We start from the raw sequence: 20847 nt of genomic DNA, 5'->3' as shown, positions 1-20847 counted from the left end.
GGCACCTAAAGTTTAGGACTAGGACATCAGCCTTAGAACATCTTCCAGGTGCCTCACCCTCTGTAAACTGGATGGGAGTCAGATGTCTGTGGCAGGGAGAGGTTGGACTGCTGAGCGGGGTTGGCACTTGAGAAGGGTCAGGGAGAGGTGGAGAAACTCAAGGGAGTTCTCAAGGGAGAAGTAGAGAAACGAGGCAGTGGGGAAAGGGGTGGTAGAAATGGGAGGCTTGGGGCCATGGCCCCATCACTTTTTTTTACATCATATTACTGGCCATAAGGATGAGCAATGGGGGAGAGAGCATAGAGGAACAAGCAGGGGAAGGGGCAGCATGGGGGCGGAGGCCACGGTTTAGTCACTGATGCCCCCCCCCACACACACACACACACACTTGTAGGGAGCTTCCGCTGCTCCTGGGAGGATGTTAATGAACGTGTTAGGGAGAATTGCAGGAGTGTTTGCATTGGTGGCTGGGGCTAGGGCTACACTACAGAGCTTACCACAGCAGTAAGATGCAGATGCTCTAGGCTGATGGGAGAGCTCTCTCCCACTGCCCTTGCTCACAGGGGCTGGAGTAACTATGTCAATGGGTAGGGTAGAGGGCAGAACACCTGACTGGGTAGTGATTAAAGGGTCAGCAGTTTGGAGATGGGCAGCTCACTTGCTGGGAGAGTTGCAGGGAGAGTCTGGCATTTGTCAGCTGGCAGGTGATGTCCTGACTAACTTGCACTGCACTACAGACAAGTTGCTTTGCTTGAACGTTCTAGCCATCCTGCATGGTGATGTTACACTGAAGTAATTCTGTAGTGTAGACAAGGGCATAGAAACTGCCCCTCTGCCATGGACATTGGCCAAACTGGACAGTCTCTATGCAAAAGAATAAATGGACACAAATCTGACATCAGGAATCATAACATTCAAAAACCAGTAGGAGAACACTTCAACCTCTCTGGCCACTCAGTAAAAGACTTAAGGGTGGCAATTCTGCAACAGAAAAGCTTCAAAAACAGACTCCAACAAGCCTGAATTAATATGCAAACTAGATACGATTAACTTGGGTTTGAATAGAGACTGGGAGTGGCTGGGTCATTACACGTATTGAATCTATTTCCCCATGTTAAGTGTCCTCACACCTTCTTGTCAACTGTCTAAATGGGCCATCTTGATTATCACTACAAATTTTTTTTTCTCCTGCTGATAATGGCTTATCTTAATTAATTAGCCTCTTACCGTTTGTATGGCAACTTCCACCTTCTCTGTATGTATATACCTTCTTACTATATGTTCCATTCTATGCATCCAATGAAGTGAACTGTAGCTCACGAAAACTTATGCTCTATTAAATTTGTTAGTCTCTAAAGTGCCACAAGTCCTCCTGTTCTTTTTGTGGATACAGCCTAACACGGCTGCTACTCTGAAACCTTCCTTTTCACTGGAGTATAGTCCCAGTTTCTATGCCCTTGTCTACACTACAGAATTACTTCAGTGTCACATCACCATGCAGGGGTGTGCTGTAGTTCAGTGGTTTTCAAACTGCGGGTTGCAACCCAGTACTGAGACGCAGAATGTAAGGCACTGGGTTGCAGTGGCTCTGGTCAGTACCACTGACCAGGCCATTAAAAGCCCTGTCAGCAGTGCTGCCCGGATAAGGCAGGCTAGTCCTTACCTGTTCTGACACAGCGCTGCACCCCGGAAGCGGCCAGCAGCAGGTCCAGCTCCTAGGCGGGGGGACCACGGGGCTCTGCACGCTGCCCCCATACCGAGCACTGGCTCCACACTCCCATTGGCTGGGGGTGGCGATGCCTGTGGGCAAGAGCTGTGCAGAGCTGCTTACATACATCCACCTAGGAGCCGGACCTACTGCTGGCCACTTCTGGGGTGCAGCACGGTTCATGGTGCCAGGACAGGCAGGAAGCCTGTCTCTGCACCCCTGCTGTGCTGCTGACCAGGACCACCCAAGGTAAGCCCGTGCCCCAATCCCTTGCCCCAGCCCTGAGCCCCCCCCCCAACCCAGAGCCCCCTCCTGCATCGCAAATCCCTCATCCCCAGCCCAAAACTTGCACCCCCAGCCCAGAGCCCTGACCCCCTCCTGCATCCCAACCCCCTGCCCCAGCTCAAAGCCCCCTCCCACACCCTGAACCCCTCATTCCCACACCACAGCCCTCACCCCTGCACCCCAACGCTCTTCCCCAGCCCTGAGCCTCTCCCACAACCCAAACCTCTCATCCCCAGCTCTGTTGGGCCACAGGAATCAACAATTTTCTTCAACTGGGTCGCCAGAAAAAATTTTTTTGAAAACCACTGCAGTTATACCAACCTAAGCACTAGTGTAGACAGCACTTTGTTGGGAGGAGAGCTTCTCCCACTGACATAGCTACTGCCTCTTGCAGAGGTGGAGTAACTAAAGGCTAGGTCTACACTACACAGCTTTTAGTGACCTGGCTGTGTCGCTACAGCTGTGTCACTAAAAGTTGCGCAGTGTAGCCGCTGTTTGTCGGCTCTCCTGCTGACAAAAAAATGTCCACCCCCACAATGAGCAGCATTTGCATTGTCAGCTGGAGAGCACTGTTCACACTGGTGCTTGTTGTCACCAAAACTTTTTTGTCTTTCAGGGTTTTTTAACACCTCTGAAAGACAAATGTTTGTCGTTCAATTGCCAGTGTAGACATAGCCTAAGAATAGGATCAAAAGGTTTTCTTGTTAACGCTTTATTATTTCAATTGGTCCTTCTAGTCACTTTAGAGATGTGACACGGGCATCCAAGGGCACCCAAGGGCCAATGTTTACAGGTGACTTTGGCCATGTTAGTCTTAATTCATCTCTGACTCAACCTTGATAATTACTGGCCTGAGGTAAAGAACAAGGTAGCTGTTGGGCCTATTAAAAAGGCTGGTGTATTGGAGATGCCTAGAGAACTTGAGGTCTCTTGGAAACAATGAAGGTTGTGCTCTTGAAGTCAAGAGGCCCTTTTGTAGGGACGAGAAGAGAAACTTTGGAGGGGGTCACGAGTCAGCTTCAGTCCTTTTCCCTTCAAAATAGGTCAACTGTCTTTTTGCCACAATATCTAATATCTAGCATATTGAAAACCTCAGATGAGCTATCCCACTTCCAGATGCTTCTGCAAGCTGCCAAAGTGCAACAGTCACAAGACCTCCAGTACGGCCTCTTCCGGTCCTAACTGGAATCTACCTTGTTGTTCCGCAAAATGAAATCCCTTTATAAAAGAATACCTCCAACCTCAAAGGTCACACTTGAATGGATTTAAGTGCAGAGTGAGTAATGATCATTTACATGAATAATTCTAATTGCTACATGAATTAACTCCCATCATAATTGTGCTCGTTGTTTTTAGCATAAATATTCAGCCAATGGAGGTCACCTTATCTTTCCACTACAGATTAGGATCAAACTTGAGGGAAGAAGTGGAGATATTTGCTGGGTTTGGAAGCTGCCTCAGTCCTATCTTCCTACTGGAACCTCTAAAGCACCTAGTGCATAGGACATAATGACTGCAGATGACTAGAAAAGCCATTGGCTCATCTTCTAAACAGATGTTGCTACCTCAGGTTGCAGAATTTTTTTTTCTTCTTTGGCTCCTTGAGGAGTGCTTTGGTGAAGAGACAAGAATTTCACTGGGCTATTAAGGCAGCACGTGTGGGACTTTTTTGTTTGTTTCAGAGCTTGACTTTGGGGATGGCAGATGGCTCCTCTGCCAGATCAGGCTGGCTGCCTAATTTCAAAATGTGGGGGGTCAAATGTTACATCCACCCCATACACAAGCAACAGGAAGGAGGTGTAGACCATGTTCCTGGATCCACTAAAAATCTCAAAGTTCTTGCTTGGCTGCTAGGGAATACCTAATCTGGCCCCAGTCCACATTTCATTTGAGCTGGGCTACCTCTGTTTCTCTTTACTTCCTACATATGCAGTCAGGACCCTTGTCTGAAAAGCTACATGGCTCAATATTTAAAGAGTTGATGACAAGTCATGGGAATGAACATGACATACAGTGTAAGCAAAAACCTGCATTCCCTTCTCCTTTTTGCTCTTGGGACTTGCTCTATAAACAGTATCCTGCGGCTTGGGAGTCTGTTGCTTATTCCTCAAATAAGTCCTAGAATTTTTGTTGCGATCTAGTTGCCAAGAATGGATAAAGATGGGATATATTTGGTATTGGTCCCCAGCTGCTATAAAGAAGTACAGAAGCAGCCACAATTTTTTAGCAGGCAGCAGAACCAATGCTGACTTCTGGTGGGAAGAGCTGGGCTGCCTAACTTAGGAATGAGATCAGACTTGAAAAAAGACATTTAGGAGAGGAATCAACATGGGAATTTGGGAAACTTCAGTAGCTCTGGGCCTTAGTTTTGTCTTAATTTGCCCCAGCTATTTGCTGCAAAGATGGCAACCAAATCAGACTTCAGGTAAGGGATCTTTAAGCAATAAAAATCCTGCCTTCATGAATTTCTTTTGCAATAACAAAAGGGATGAGGAGTCAGTGGAAAAGATAGCACAGGCAGATGTATCTCTAACAAATACTCTTCAGGTTTTATCACTAGCATCATTGGGTCTTTTTATATTTTTAAAAAACAAACTTGACATTGTGGCAATCCTCAGTGAGGTTTTTTAAAATTCAGACTAGAACTTTGCTTGCTTTTCACCACTGGCAAAACTTATATTTATGGCTACTTCTCCCTTAGTTCTCCACTTGCCTGGCACTAGCATTGTTTGCCCTCTTGTACACCTCTGCTGCTGTTCAACTCTGGAGCTTGTAGGCTGTTCCAGATGGTACCTGTATCTCTGCCTCCTACTCTCCTTCCTCTTGGTGCTCAGTTAAGTCCTCTCTCTCTTGCCTATAGCCTCCTCTTGATTTCTTGCCTAGTGCTCTTCACATTTTATGAAATCTATTGCAATACAATGTACTTTTTCACAAGTCAAAATTCCCATTTTTTACAGGGGGAAGAAATTAAATCACTTAAGTCTTATCGTGAAAACAGAAAAATTGATGAACTTTGAACTGGGGCAAGCATGAGAATTCGAAATATTTGTCATGGGACAGAATTTTTCCTCCTGGCCACCCAAAGCAGAGTTTGACAAACTGATATTTATCAAATTGGAGAATATGCAGACTCTTCACATACAAACCCTTTTCCCCGCTCAAAAATAGCCTGGTATCTCCCTACAGCTTTGGTTCTGGCAAAGATCATACCACACTGTAAGATGAATGGATTTTTATGTTAGGGGAACATGACTCTCTCTGCTATGTGGGAAGTTGACTTTTTACTAAAATCTCCACATTGAGGACCTTATTTTCATGAATTTTACAGTTCTTTATAGAAACCAAATTAAGACCGTACGATTAATTCTTCTTTAGCTCTAACTGCTTCAGAGGCCATGCATGCACTTAGTGTTTAATGAACTGCAACCAATTAAAGATGGCACTTAGTGATATGGCCACCATGCAGAATCTCCAATTAAACAGGAGCATCCTTGTATGCGGTGTTGTAGCAGTGTCAGCCCCAGGATATTGGAGAGGCTAGGTGAGTGAGGCAATAGCTTTCATTGGCTCAGCTTCTGTTGGTGAAAGGCCATTCTGGTTTACACGTGTGTAACTGAAGGCCATTGAAAGATAGGAGTCAGGGTATGAAGTACTTCTAGGAATTAACCCCCCGCTGCCCCTGGAAATCTGTATTCCCATAAAATGATGCCTGTTGTTGTATCACTCAAAATCTGAACTTGTTTTTTAGCCTGGCCCCAGAAAAGGGATATGAATAGCATGGATTCTCTACAGGCCTAATTGTATTTCAAGCCTCAAAGTCTGTTCTAAACACTGTAGGCTTTGAGGAAACGGTTCCTCAAATCCAGCACTCTTTTAATACCTTCGTTGTGTTAGGACACACCTCTTCAGAACACTTTAGAACACAGCGGCATAGTCCTATGTTGCAAAGTGTAAAACTCAATTTAGTGAAAATATGAATAGCTTGATTGTCAGCTGGTGCCAATGGAGCTATGCCAAGCTAGACCAGCTGAGAAGCTGTCCATAATAGCCAAGCTGGCACTGTTCACTTGGCTTCAGAATACTTTGACACATGCAGACCTGCTAATATGCAACAGTAGTCCAGCGTGACACTCCCAGAGCACAAGACAATGCTGGGGAGACCGCAAGTTTTAGGCCTTGAGACTGCACCCCTTTCTGATGCTGATTGTTGGTTAATTCCCACTGGCACTGACAAATAGCAACTTCTGTATGTTAAATGTAGCTGGGTGAATGGCTGACAACTTCAGTCAACTTGATTAAACTCTATCGATTCAAGGGCCTATTAATGAAGAGTAGCAGAAATATTTGAAAAAATAGTAATACCTCAGAAACCAGAGGGGATTTCGTACTCTTCAGCCAGAACCGCTTGAGGAGTGACCAAATAAATAGGAGAGCTGCTCATGCTGGTGTCACAGCTGTTTACTGTAATGATTAGCCTGAGTGTTAACTGTTCTACTCCTACCTGTGCTACTGTGAGTCATGCATCATCCAAAAGCCGTTAGCTAAGTGGCATGGCTTGACTCTGCCCCAGGTTGCACAAGTGCAACCCAAGGTCAGAACTTGTCCTGCAGAATCATTAATACTGGTGCTGAGGCTTTGAGACTCATGATTTGCAAACCCTTGACAATACATACTTTGGGTTCTTTTTAGTTGCCTTCTAAATTTTTGAGCCTGTAGGGCTCAGTGTCATGTTCTTCTCCCAGCCAGGCCGCCTAGAAACTCTTTCTAAACAAAAACTCAGATTCTTGCAATCACATGACTACAGGAGCTGTCATGAACTGAATGTCATGAACTTGTACATTGGCAACACTGCAGAAGTGAGAAGGAAAACTGAGCTCAGCACTCCAAGCTCAGGTTGACCTAGTTCAACTGGAAGCCTAAAAACCATGTTAGGGCTCTAACTGGTCCCTTGATTACTTGTGAATAAAGCAGACTTGATCTGGAAGTTAGGGAGGGGTCTGTCTCTAGTTTCTTGAGGCTAGAACCACACTTCAAGTGACCACCATAATGTGTCCCATGGCTTAGTTTCTCTTTAAAATGGCATAAGCCTCCTACAAAAACAGGTAGCAGCTCTGCTCATAGGAGACCATGCTTAACTTTGGCCTCAGTCTTTCACTTGTTCATGAGGCCAGGCCCACTAAAACTCCAGACGATACTACAAGAAACTTGGCTGTTTTTCAGGCTTCACTGAACCAAGCTTTTGCCGGTTCAACCTCTCAGCTAGCTTGGTGTTGAGGCTCTGATACTACTGCAAACTCCACTTGTACCCTCACAACAATCCCAGAAATCTTACCTATAATTTGATTTGGGGATAAAGAGTGAACTGACTTGCAAGCCACTACCCTTATCCCCTGTCACCAGGGATGCTGGTGCCCCTGCTTTTCCTGAGATCGGAAGACACTGGGGAGGGGCCACATAGAAAGATTTCATTTTTAAAGGAATTCTTGGAGTCTTCTGATAGGGTGGCTGCCCTTCCAATTAATATGTAGCATAGTGTAGCTGTGACGGTCCCAGGATAGTAGACACACAAGGTGGGTGAGGTAATATTTTATTGGATCAACTTCTGTTGGTGAGAGAGACAAGCTTAAGTTAGTCCAATAAAAGATATTACCTTACCCACCTTGTCTCTCTTCCAATTAATAGACAGCTTCTGGGGCTGTCAGGCTGCCTTGTCCTCATGCTGTCCAGGAAATTGTCTACCTTATTTCAGCTGCCAGCTGAATGATCCATGGGGATGTGACACGTAGAAAATTTAAGCAAGCCATCAAACCAGAAGCATGAGGCACTTTGTGCCCTGTAGGGCTTTCAACCACTGGCTGTTGAACAATTCCGTTTCATGTCTGACACCCAAAAAGGTGGAATGGTGTCTACAAAGACCATTCCTGATAGGTAGTAACAGCAAACATTAAGGCAGTTGGTAATTTGCAGGCCACCTGCTATCACCTTTTCTAGGAGGCTTCAAAGGTAAAGGGCTTCCCCAAAACTTGGCTTCATACATAATTCACAGGTTTTAACAGAGGTTTTCATGGATCTAAGTGCTTGTATGGCTCATATCACCAAGAAATGTGACTTCCTTATGAGAATTAATGAATGTCTTCACATCATCCCCACTTTACATAGATTGGGGATGTGAGGAGAACTGAGCCCTAGAAGGGCTACATGACTTGTACACAGAGGAGCTTGGAATTGAACTAACATCTCCTGAGTTGCAGTCAGTTCTTTGACCACAGGACTATCCTTGCATATACTAGAAACCCCTTAATATTTGCTTGAGTCTCAAAGGCTGCAACCCTGTGAACAAAACTTCTGAGTACAGTTTGAGAAACTCTTACTAAATCAAAGCCAATGGATTTCTCTGCTAACAACCTTTAAATGTGCCTAAGAAAAGTAAGAGCTCAAAAGTGGCTTGGTTGCTTCATAGGCAGGGCCTAAGGCATGTTTATGAAACAACCCAGCCTTGCAGAAAAGCAAAGCTATCAGGACAGAAGCCCATTGGCTCATAGAGGATATATTCACAATGCTTCGAAGAGTGTGTTCTATGGAAAGTTGCAATGACTACAAATTGCAGATTCTGCAATCTTTTATTTGCTCTGGTAAAATAACTGGGGCAGACTATGCCAGCTACAATAGTCCTTATCACAGCTTTGGCTAAATCCTAGAACAACAACCTAACAGGAATTTTAGAAATGCTAAATCTAATCATGCATGCTAAGTTGCTATTGCAAGGGCGGGGGGGAATCAAACCTCGCACTTCAGAATATAAATTGATGACCTGTTGCATTAGAGAAGAAATTCACCCCCTTTCCTCCTAGTCATCTCATGGCACAAGAGGTAAGATGCATTATGGATTTTCCCCTATTTTCTTCAGAAGCATCTGGTACCAACCTCTGCCAGAAGCAGGATACCAGACCAGATGGAATAGCACTCTGGTCCAGTGTGTAGCAATTCCCCAGATGGCTTCCCCATCAGAGTGAATAGTGTATGGTACATGGGTTGCCAGCAGTCCTCTTCAGCCATCATTTCTGAGCTCTGTCAGCTTTTTGCAGGGATAATTTCTCTGGATTTTGCTTCCTTGTTGATGTTTCCCGGGGAATAGCTGCCAGATTTTTCTGTATAGAAGCTGGTTATGTTCTGGTGATTGGTATTTTCCAAGAAAGAGGCACAGTCCAGTTTCTCATCTGCAAAAGTAAGCAATTCTAAGAATGTTCCCTTGTGCTGTTTGCATCCTTAGTCCACAAAGTGGATCTGGCTTTTCCTGTAACATCTCAATTACTCAAACCAGGTGCTTTTCTACAGTAAGGTCCCAATTTTGGACACTTATTCTCTTGTTGCTTTATTCAGAAAATAGGTAAAGGGAATTAGGCTCTGGAATTTAAGGAGGCTTCCAGAAACTTTAATATGAAAATCTGTTTGCAGCTTCTGGGCATTTGCAAGGTACATCCCAACACTCAAAGTGTCCCTATCTTCTTCCTGTATCTAGTGAACTAAGATTCCTAAACAGTGACTTGAAATCTGAAATTATGATTGGAACTGGTAGATTTAATCCACAGCTTGCCTCTTCAGCATGCTGTAGTTAAAATCCAGTGCTTCTGGAAGAAGGCTCAGTTCTTCCCAGCACCCCATGGCAATCCTTCTTCTAGTTTGAGGTAGGCTGGATACCACTGGCCAGATCGATTTGGTCAAGACCACTGCACACTGTTCCTTCCCTTCAAGTGTTGCCTCTGCAGCTCCCAGTCTCTGCCAGTCTGGGAACAGACAGCAACTAGGCTCACACACCTAGATAATTTTATTGACGTAAGAGACATGGCAGGATGTACTAATTCTTATTGGTTTTCTGCCATTAGTCCATATTTATTAACCTAGTAATCACAAAGTAATATAACCCTGCAAAGGCATAGCACAAAAGCACTGCCTTTAATATCTTAACTTTTTCTCCTGTGCGTGTGCTCCAGCAAAAAAGCAATCAGGCCAGTCAGCAAAAATTATTTCACTAGCTTAGTGGTTAGAGTAATAGAACCTTCCCCACTGCCCTCCATCAGCTGGAAAGCTGAAGAGGTAGATTGCAGAATTACCTCCTCATCACCAGCTAGGAAGCTCTTCAGTGGGAGGAAACAGAACAGGATGAGAATTCTCTCCATTCCTGCAGCCAGAGGGGGCTGCAGTGGCACCATAGATTGTAAACCACCAGTAGCTGGAGGCTGTTATGAAAGATGGAGACATTTGGTGTCAAGGGACAGGGCTCTGCTAAGAATCCAGAACTTTCCCTGAGCCGGGGCGGCTCCACCAATTTTGCTGCCCCAAGCAGTCGCCGCCGGATTGCCACCGCCACAACAGCAACAGAGCTGCCGCCAAATTGCCGCCGTGCTTGGAAAAGCAGCGGAGCTGCCGCCCAAAAGCTGCTGTGGCAGGAAGAGCGGCCAAGCTGCCGCCGAATTGCCGCTGCAGGACACGGACTGCAGCCCCATTCTGAATGCCATCTGCTTGGAAAGCAGGTGCCTGGAGCTGGCTGTGCCCTGAGCACTGCCCCTGAGTAGTACCCTCCCTCAGATCTCCATCTTCAGTTTGTCTCCAGTTAGTAGGATTAGCCCTCTGGATACTGAGTGGCTAAAATGTCCAAGCTGGCGCTGAGAAGGGGAGAGAGATGGGATACATTAGAAGTACTCTGTGAGGACTTCAGTGAGAGAACACAATAGAGAGAAGGAAGGGATGCTAACGTGACAGGGAAAAGAGACTGTCTTACAGAAAAGAAAGCGGAATAAAAGCAGGAAGCAAAGGTGGTAACAAGTGAGAACTGTAGTAAGAAGGGCTATTTGAATATGTTGGATGAGTACCAGTGCTGTTTGCCTTTTATGCACTCAATATTATTCAAAGAGCTTCTCAAATGTTCAGTAAATACTTAAGCTAGAAAAATGCCAGTGAATTTCATATGTGCAACAAATATATCCTTCTGTTGGGTTCTTAAGTTTGCTTACTACTAGGCTTTAAGACTGAATATTCTCTGGGCCAGGGAAGAGCTGTTTTAGACAAGTCACTGGGACTGGAGGATACACATCCAAGAGTTCTGAAGGAACTCCAGAATGAAGTGGCTGAGGTGCTAATAATGTGCAAACTCATTAAAATCTGTCCTGTTGGAGGAATGGAAAGCAGCAAATATTGTACAGCTGTAAGTTCTTGGGTGAACCAGGTAATTAGATGAGAAAATCCCTCAACAAACCCAGTAATCATGGGGTAAGAGGTAGAGTATTGATCAACTGACTAAACCCAGAGTGGACGTAGCAAGTTATTTGCTTTTTGCCATGTCATAAAGACTTGTATTACATTAAATATGGGGCTTACTACTGATGTGGAAAATGGGATACATGGAGGATAGAAAGGCCAAAACTAAACTAGGTTAATGGGTAGCATGATTACTTGGCAATTCATCTGTTACCTACACAGGTAGGCACAGCTTGAACTACTCTTAATGAGTTCTAAATTCGCTTCTGCTAGGGAAGGAGATACTTTCTTTGAGTTGTCTAACCTTTGTACAGTAGGGCTCAAAAAGCAAACCTCTGTTTCAGGAGGCAAAGAATGAGATTATACAGCTTCCATTATCTGCCACTGTCAGCTATGGTTTGCCCTCAGCTGGAAACCTGAATTCTGATTACTGTATCTCCACAACGTAGTAGTTCAGAGACTAAGGCTATGACTACACTAGCGATCTTACAGCGGCACAGCTGTAAGCTTTGTGCAGCCTCTCTAAACTGACAGGACAGCACTTTCCCATTGGCTTAATTACTCCAGCCCCCCGTGAGAGGCAATAGCTATGTCGGTGGGAGAAGTTCTCCTGCCAACATCTGTGCTTAAGTCAACATAAATGGTGCTGCTCATGGACGAAGGGAGGTGGCTAATTTACACTCCTGAGTGACATAATTTATGTTGATTTAGGCTATTGCTACACTACAGCTTAACTGTTCTTCTTGGAATATTACTTCCATGAGGGGAGATATTGAAAAGATTTAGGAATGCTTTCTTTAGAGACGAGACACGGTAGATGTGTCTAAAACAAGACATGGTATTGAGTGGAGCTGTTTGAAAACTTTTTTCGTCAAGGGAAAATCTCAACTATTTTCTGATCCAGGTTGTTTTGTTTCAAGCAAACAGTGGATTTTTCTTCAGTTCTAGAAAAAAACCTTCACCTGACAGTTCCCTGTGTGGGGAAAATCTGAAGTTTGACAAAACCATGCTTTCTGAGGGTAACTTTCCTTGTGATACTTTGCGCACCTCTAGTATAGAGCAGACTTTATCAGTTATGCTTATAAAAAGTCAGCATAATCTCTCAAACAGGGACAGGCATCACCAAACAAAACTGAAAGGCAACATAATTAAAAATTATAAATACTACTTAACACAAGTGTCCTGGGGAACTCCTGGCCACAATGTACCAAAGCCAAAAAGCTTAATATTGCAGGATCCAAAAAAGGATTAGTCACATGGATAAGCTATACGCCTCCACAGTTGTACTAGAATAAAAAACATAGCAGGGTTACTAATTCAATTCTCTGGGGCTAAGACAACCTGTTTGGAAGCAGGTTTGGCAGCAGAGCCAGTCTATGGGCAACCTAACAAGCACAGCTGGCCTGTAGTATGCTGCCTGATTAGTGGGAAGTCAGTGGACCAGCTCTTAAGCCCAGCAACAGCAGCAGTTCAGTGACTGTTCAAAGCATTTGCCCATCACTGGGTAGCTCCTGCTCCCAACTTGTTCCAGCCCAGCTCCTGTCTTAGACCCTGACAATGCACATTTCAAGATCTAGCAGTCCTGCACGTGCCTATCACAACATGTGGTTTACCTCATCCAATGCATAAATGCCTCAACAACAACTATGTGGGTGAAACCAGAGAGACAATCACTGTGCTCTTGAACTTGCACCGGAAAATGATAAAAGACAAAAACACCCTATCTCCTGTGGGTGAATACTTTTCATAAAGCAATTATGCTATATGTGTCCTCTCAGTCCTCATAGGAAACCTGCACAACATTTTCAAAAGATGAGCCTGGGAGCTTAAATTCATAACTTTGCTAGCCATTAATCGTGGTTTTAATAAGGACACTGGATTTATAGATTACAACAATCTGTAACCCACTACCCCCTCCCCTTTTTGTCCTATCACTACAGGAGTGTTAACAGGCCACTTCACCTTGAATGTTACCTTTGAATCTGTTCCATCTTGTATTTAGCTGTGACACTGGGAGTACTTTTCCCAAGCGTGGAGAAGAGCTGTGTGTGGGGCTCAAATGCTTGTCTCTCTCTCCAACAGGAATTGGTCCAATAAAAAACTACTTCATCCACCTTGTCACTCTAGGAAACTCTCCATGTTAGGACTTCTTGCACCTTCATCTGAAGCATCTAGCTCTGGCAGCTGTTCTAGCTAGGACACTAGGCTGGCTAGAACATTCATTTGGTCTGGTGTGAGGCTTCCTGTGTTTCCAGATCTTTAAAATAAGCCTCTTGCAGTTGGCCTTACCCCAGACTGAATTTGAAAAAGCCCTCCTGACCTCAACTTGGAAGTCCTTTGAAGACTGAGATCAGTCCTTGAAAGAAAACTCCAGTACATTTGTATCAAGATTTACAGATCTATCATTCAAGCTCACCAACATCAACATGGGATGGCCAGGAAAGGTAGATGACGCTCGCATCTTCAGGAACTCTGTTCTGTTTCAAAAGCTGAAGGAAGGGACTTTATTCCCAGACCAGAAAATAACCGTTGGGGATGTTGAAATGCCTATAGTTATCCTTGGGGACCCAGCCTACCCCTAAATGCCATGGCTCATGAAGCTGTACACAGGCAGCCTGGACAGTAGTCAGGAGCTGTTCAACTACAGGCTGAGCAAGTGCAGAATGGTGGTAGAATGTGCATTTGGAAGTTTAAAAGCGCGCTGGCGCAGTTTACTGACTCGGTGAGACCTCAGCAAAACCAATATTCCCACTGTTATTACCGCTTGCTGTGCGCTCCACAATATCTGTGAGAGTAAGGGGGAGACGTTTATGGTGGGGTGGGAGGTTGAGGCAAATCGCCTGGCCACTGGGTACGCGCAGCCCGACACCAGGGCGATTAGAAGAGCACAGAAGGGCGCGGTGCGCATCAGAGAAGCTTTGAAGACCAGTTTCATGACTGGCCAGGCTACGGTGTGACAGTTCTGTTTGTTTCTCCTTGATGAAACCCCCCGCCCCTTGGTTCACTCTACTTCCCTGTAAGCTAAGGACCCTCCCCTCCTCCCTTCGATCACCACTTGCAGAGGCAATAAAGTCATTGTTGCTTCACATTCATGCATTCTTTATTAATTCATCACACAAATAGGGGGATAACTGCCAACGTAGCCTGGGAGGGGTGATGGAGAAGAGAAACGCCGGGAGGGGTGGTGGAGGAGAGAAGAACAAGGACACACAGCATTTTAAAAGTTTAAAACTTATTGAATGCCAGCCTTTTGTTGCTTGGACAATCCTCTGGGGTGGAGTGGCTGGGTGGCCAGAGGCCACCCCACCGTATTCTTGGGCATCTGGGTGAGGAGGCTATGGAACTTGGGGAGGAGGGTGGTTGGTTATACAGGGGCTGCAGTGGCAGTCTGTGCTCCTGCTGCCTTTCCTGCAGCTCAACCATACACTGGAGCGCATTAGTTTGATCCTCCAGCAGCCTCAGCATTGAATCCTGCCTCCTCTCATCATGCTGCCACCACCTTTCAGCTTCAGCCCTCTCTTCAGCCCCCCACTTACTCTCTTCAGCCCACAACCTCTCCTCCCGGACATTTTGTGCTTTCCTGCACTCTGACATTGTCTGCCTCCACACATTTGTCTGTGCTCTGTCAGTGTGGGAGGACAGCATGAGCTCAGAGAACATTTCTTCACGAGTGCATTTTTTTTGCCTTCTAATCTTCACTAGCCTCTGGGAAGGAGAAGATCCTGTGATCCTTGAAACACATGCAGCTGGTGGAGAAAAAAAAAGGGACAGTGGTATTTAAAAAGACATATTTTATAGAACAATGGGTACACTCTTTCACGGTAAACCTTGCTGTTAACATTACATACACAGCACATGTGCTTTCGTTCCAAGGTTGCATTTTGCCTCCCCCCATCACGTGGATAGCCCCTCACCCCTCCCCGTGGCTAACAGCAGGGAACATTTCTGTTCAGCCACAGGCAAACAGCCCAGCAGGAACGGACACCTCTGAATGTCCCCTTAAGAAAAGCACCCTATTTCAACCAGGTGACGATGAATGATATCACTCTCCTGAGGATAACACAGAGAGATAAAGAATGGATGTTTTTTGAATGCCAGCGAACATACACTGCAATGCTTTGTTCTACAATGATTCCCGAGTACATGCTACTGGCACTGTGGTAAAGTGTCCTACCGTGTTGGACGGAATAAGGCTACCCTCCCCAGAAATCTTTTGCAAAGGCTTTGGGAGTACATCCAGGAGAGCCACAAATGCCAGGGCAAATTAATCATTAAACATGCTTGCTTTTAAACCATGTATAGTATTTTAAAAGGTACACTCACCAGAGGTCCCTTCTCTGCCTGGCGGGTCCGGGAGGCAGCCTTGGGTGGGTTCGGGGGGTACTGGCTCCAGGTCCAGGGTGAGAAACAATCCCTGGCTATTGGGAAAACCGGTTTCTCTGCTTGCTTGCTGTGAGCTATCTACAACTTCATTATCATCTTCCTCGTCCCCAAAACCTGCTTCTGTGTTGCCTCCATCTCCATTGAAGTAGTCAAACAACGCGGCTGGGGTAGTGGTGGCTGAACCCCCTAAAATGGCATGCAGCTCATCATAGAAGCAGCATGTTTGGGGCTCTGACCCGGAGCAGCCGTTTGCCTCTCTGGTTTTCTGGTAGGCTTGCCTCAGCTCCTTCAGTTTCACGTGGCACTGCTTCGGGTCCCTGTTATGACCTCTGTCCTTCATGCCCTGGGAGATTTTGACAAATGTTTTGGCATTTCGAAAACTGGAACGAAGTTCTGATAGCACGGATTCCTCTCCTCATACAGCGATCAGATCCCGTACCTCCTGTTCGGTCCATGCTGGAGCTCTTTTGCAATTCTGGGACTCCATCATGGTCACCTCTGCTGATGAGCTCTGGCCAGCGTGGCAAGCTGCAGGTGACCATGCAAACAGGAAATTGAAATTCAAAAGTTTGCAGGCCTTTTCCTGTCTACCTGGCCAGTGCATCTGAGTTGAGAGTGCTGTCCAGAGCAGTCACAATAGAGCACTCTGGGATAGCTCCCAGAGGCCAATACCGTCTAATTGCGTCCACAGTACCCCAAATTCGACCCAGCAAGGCCGATTTCAGTGCTAATACTTTTGTCAGTGGTGGAGTAAGGAAATCGATTTTAAGAGCCCTTTAAGTCGAAAAAAAGGGCTTCATCGTGTGGACGGGTGCAGGGTTAAATCGATTTAACGCTGCTAAATTCGACCTCAACTCCTAGTGTAGACCATGGCTAAGGCTGCGAACTTACCAAACTGCTCTTTGCTGTGATTTCGGGAAACTTCCTCACATCCCTTCTCCCTTTTTTAGCCTCTAATGCCACAGTGATTGACACTGTTTCCTGGCCTCACCTGCCCCTGGATACTGGGTCTCCAGGCCTCCTGATCAAAATGGAGATGGTCACCCAAGCAAAGATGCATCACTGACTCCATCCAAAAATTCCATAGCTGTTCCCAGTGCTTCCTGAAACCTACAGTGCCAGGATGGATTCAATCTGAAGTAGTACTAATGCTTTCACATAGGAATACACTGAATTTCCTGAAACTTAATCATCGCTCCAATTCACTAGCGCACCAGGAGTGGCATACTGAAGTTGGCCCCTGAATGCATCAAAGTGCTGAAACTTGCCCCAGGCACTGGCGCCAACCTGGTGTGTACTTGATGGTGGCCTTCACCTCTATCAGGCCAAACAGTGCAAAGATGCCTGTTATTTTAGCAATATTTGTCTAACAGTGATGGGGAGCATGATAAAACAAACTCTAAAAGAGACATGGAAAGTTAAAAAACACTTCCCCGGAAAACATACCAAGATGATAGGACTGAGAGGCTTGAGCTACAAATGGAAACGAACTCTTAAGTAGATAAGATGCCTTCAAAGGATGAGAATTACAGGTATGTGGCCTTCACCTTATGGTTTCCTTAAATCCTGTCCCTGCAGGTTTAGGTACCACACAAAATACAGTATGTGTTTGAGTTTGTCATTGCTCCATGTTTGATGCACCCAAAACTTTTTAGCTATCATGAACAGATTAAAAATGTGGCAGGACAGTGACTCGGTCTCTTCAGCTTTGGTGTCTTAGCTGATAGGATCTTTGTTACTCTGGCATGGCCTATGCTGCCAACTTGGAAAGGGCCTTGGCAGGGCCTGAAAGTCCCTTCAGAAAGGTCACTTGCTGAAAGAAGGAAAGCATTTGAACAAGTGTTTGTCTCCTCGGTGTACCTATTAAATGAATGAAATAGCACTCCGTTTTCCCCAACATGGGATGGGTGGCTGGCCAAACACACAAATTTGGCCTCTTAAGTTTCCCTCAGACTTTTTTTTAAAATTTGAGTCCGCATTTTAAAAAAGCTTATAGTTTTAATATACCTTCTGAATCACAAAGTTACCTTTTTCTTGTACCTTCCTAGATATACATGTGAGCCCTGGCATGTTGAGAGCTCTGGATAAGGATATAAATATTACATTGTACAGACATAGCATCAGTACCTTCCAAAAGGTGAAGTTAAACTATGTCACTACAAGGACCTGTGAGTAGGGTTCCCCAGCAGTGTCCTCTATTTGGGAACTTGAAATATGGTATCTATACCTGCTGTGAGTCCTCCAATAAGCAAAGACACTGGCAAGAGCGAGCCGTAGCATCAAGCTACTTGCAGTGACCATCTTAGATGTGAAAAGAAAAGGAGTACTTGTGACACCTTAGAGACTAACCAATTTATTTGAGCATGAGCTTTCGTGAGCTACAGCTCACTTCATCGGATGCATACTGTGGAAACTGCAGAAGACATTATATACACACAGAGACCATGAAACAATACCTCCTCCCACCCCACTGTCCTGCTGGTAATAGCTTTTCTAAAGTGATCATCAAGTTGGGCCATTTCCAGCACAAATCCAGGTTTTCTCACCCCCCCCCCCCCCAAACTCACTCTCCTGCTGGTGATAGCCCATCCAAAGTGACCACTCTCTTCACAATGTGTATGATAATCAAGGTGGGCCATTTCCTGCACAAATCCAGGTTCTCTCACTCCCTCACCCCCCTCCAAAAACCACACACACAAACTCACTCTCCTGCTGGTAATAGCTTATCCAAAGTGACCACTCTCCCTACAATGTGCATGATAATCAAGGTGGGCCATTTCCAGCACAAATCCAGGTTTTCTCACCCCACCCCCACCCCCATACACACACAAACTCACTCTCCTGCTGGTAATAGCTTATCTAAAGTGATCATCAAGTTGGGCCATTTCCAGCACAAATCCAGGTTTTCTCACCCTCCGCCCCCCCCCCCCCCCCCGCCACACAAACTCACTCTCCTGCTGGTAATAATCTTAGATGTGGTGATTGTGGTTCTACTTCTGCTTTCCACACTGTACTCTCCCACTAAGTGAACTTCTTGTTTGGTTTGGCTGATGTGCATCTTGAACTCGAAGCTGGTACATGGCAAAGAGCTGAGCTGCTCTGAAACAAACCCAAATTTATTGTTTTTTTTAGGGTGAGTCAGCATGGCTGCTGAAAGGCAACATGAGACCCAAAGTACAGCAAAGGCTTAGCATGTTCTTCATTTGGAGATATCAATCCCATACAGTCTCTCCCTCAGTTTTAATTTCTAGACTGCAGCAGTCAGGACCTTCTTATTAAAAAAAAAAATCAAATGTTCTTAGGCAGACTATGAAGCCACTGCCTACCTGCAATATGCTAATCCAACAGGGCCCAATCCTACTCTCACCCCCATGTAAAATGTAGCAACTCCAATGGTGCTGAGCTGGTGAAAGTGAGGAGGGTCAAGGCAGTGTCCGAATTCCTCTTCCCCATGCCTCAATAAATTGCTAATAAGGTTATTAGCCGCACAGGCAATTTCTGATCTGTTTCAACCGAGCTGTGCTTCAACCAAAAACTTTCCCATGAGGTCTTGTCAAATGACTTCTTATGGGAAAGTGTTGATTTGACAGGAAACTTCACAATGAGGTCATCTTGATCTAAAATGTTTTAGTTTTGCTTTTTGAAAATACTCACTTTCTTTTTCTCCTTTTTTGCCACGGAGTGCATTAAAATAAACCATGTCCCAAGGCTTTTCCACTTTTTACTCCTCTTCCATTTTCTGCTCTAACTCTTCAAAACGTGTCCAAATTTGGAAAAGTAGTAGCAAAAGGAAAAACTAAATTCTGTCTGTCACTTTTCAACCCTTGAAAAGTTAGGGTGGGAGAGGGGTGCACATGGAGAACTTTTTAGCATAATTCTATTACGTTCAGTGGTAGAAAGGGAAAAGGGGGACTTAAAGTCTCCATAAATCTAAATTAATTTCTATTAGGACAGCACAGCAGTTCAGTCCTCGCTTTTTCCCAGGAGCCTAGTATGTGAACAGAGTTGTGTGCGTTGTAGACTAGGAGGTGAAATGTTGACTTGTGCTTCCCACTCATTCAGAATTAGCACCGTCCCATTGCTGCTCAGATGGGCACGAACAAAGTTGTAACCATGTCGACCTTTCTCTTGTCTCCATTAGACTCCCAAAGGTACCTGTGAAGAATCAGTGAAGATTGCCATTGATGCTGGTTACCGCCATATTGATGGGGCCTTTGTGTACTACAACGAGCATGAAGTGGGACAGGCCATCTGGGAGAAGATTGCAGAAGGAAAAGTAAAACGAGAAGAAATCTTCTATTGTGGCAAAGTGAGAAGTTACATCAGGCTACTTACTCTTAGTCCTGTGATTTATGTTTGTGGGTGTTCGGGTGGGCTGGACGTGTAGTACATTTCCTTAATTTCAAGTTAAATCATCCAAACTTTTCAGTACTTTTTCAAACCCAACCTCCTGAGGTTTTGCCCATCGTTAGCCTCTTGGAACTTATACCGTGACTCTTTCTTTGCATTGTACATGCACATTTTCCACTGCAGGCCTTTTCAAACACCACTGCTTGAATTAATTGTTTTAAAGAGACTTAATGAATTTACAGGGAAGGGAGGGAGTGGGAAAGGACATGAGAGGAAAATCTGGCAACTACATGGGGGGCTTCCAAAAAGAAAAATGCTCCCTATAATTTTAGGTTAAACTTTGACAGTCATCTCATACAGCTGGATTTCCAAGAAACCCTTCATATAAAAGCCAGCTTTTGTTGTGGGATTTATATCTGAAATTCAGTGATCAATGCAGAAAACTGTCTTGTGGTGATGTAGTCTTGCGCTTGATTTCAAGCGGGGAAAGGCTCCTGAGAATGAGTCATGAGCTAGTCAAAGTTTAAAATCTTAAATCTGACACTTTTTAAAGATCTTCCAAAGAAGTAAAATGGAGAACTTTACTTCAAAGTATTGGTAAAGGGATTCAACTTTAACTTTAGGTCATTGGTACAAAAGTGGTACCAGTTCAGTTATGCGTGTAATAAGCTAGCAGGCTCGGGTCAGTTTTTTACAGGCAGATGCTTCATGTTATAAAATCCTCCACCACACTTAACACAGTGCTCCCCACATTTTTCTTTCTCTGTACAGTGAATATTAAATGTGCACCACAAAACACTGGTTAAATAAATATTTCAGATACATAAAGAGTATGCATTCAGTGTTTTGTACTGAACAATTGTAGC

General features: G+C 44.9%; 1 protein-coding gene across 2 annotated transcripts in view; it reads left to right on the top strand.

Annotated features, from left to right (window-relative positions):
- The window catches only part of AKR1D1 (aldo-keto reductase family 1 member D1), a 146201-nt gene that overhangs the window by 94162 nt on the left and 31192 nt on the right, over positions 1 to 20847 (top strand). For both annotated transcript variants that reach the window (XM_073330070.1, XM_073330061.1), the window contains exon 2: positions 19773 to 19940. In XM_073330070.1, coding sequence (XP_073186171.1) covers positions 19773 to 19940 — 168 coding nt within the window. The remainder of the gene's footprint in view (positions 1 to 19772; positions 19941 to 20847) is intronic.

Source organism: Lepidochelys kempii, chromosome 1, assembly GCF_965140265.1.
Source record: "Lepidochelys kempii isolate rLepKem1 chromosome 1, rLepKem1.hap2, whole genome shotgun sequence".
Classification (NCBI taxonomy): Eukaryota; Metazoa; Chordata; order Testudines; family Cheloniidae; genus Lepidochelys; species Lepidochelys kempii.
Note: the sequence above shows the minus strand (reverse complement) of the source record. Positions and strands in the feature narration are given on the sequence as shown.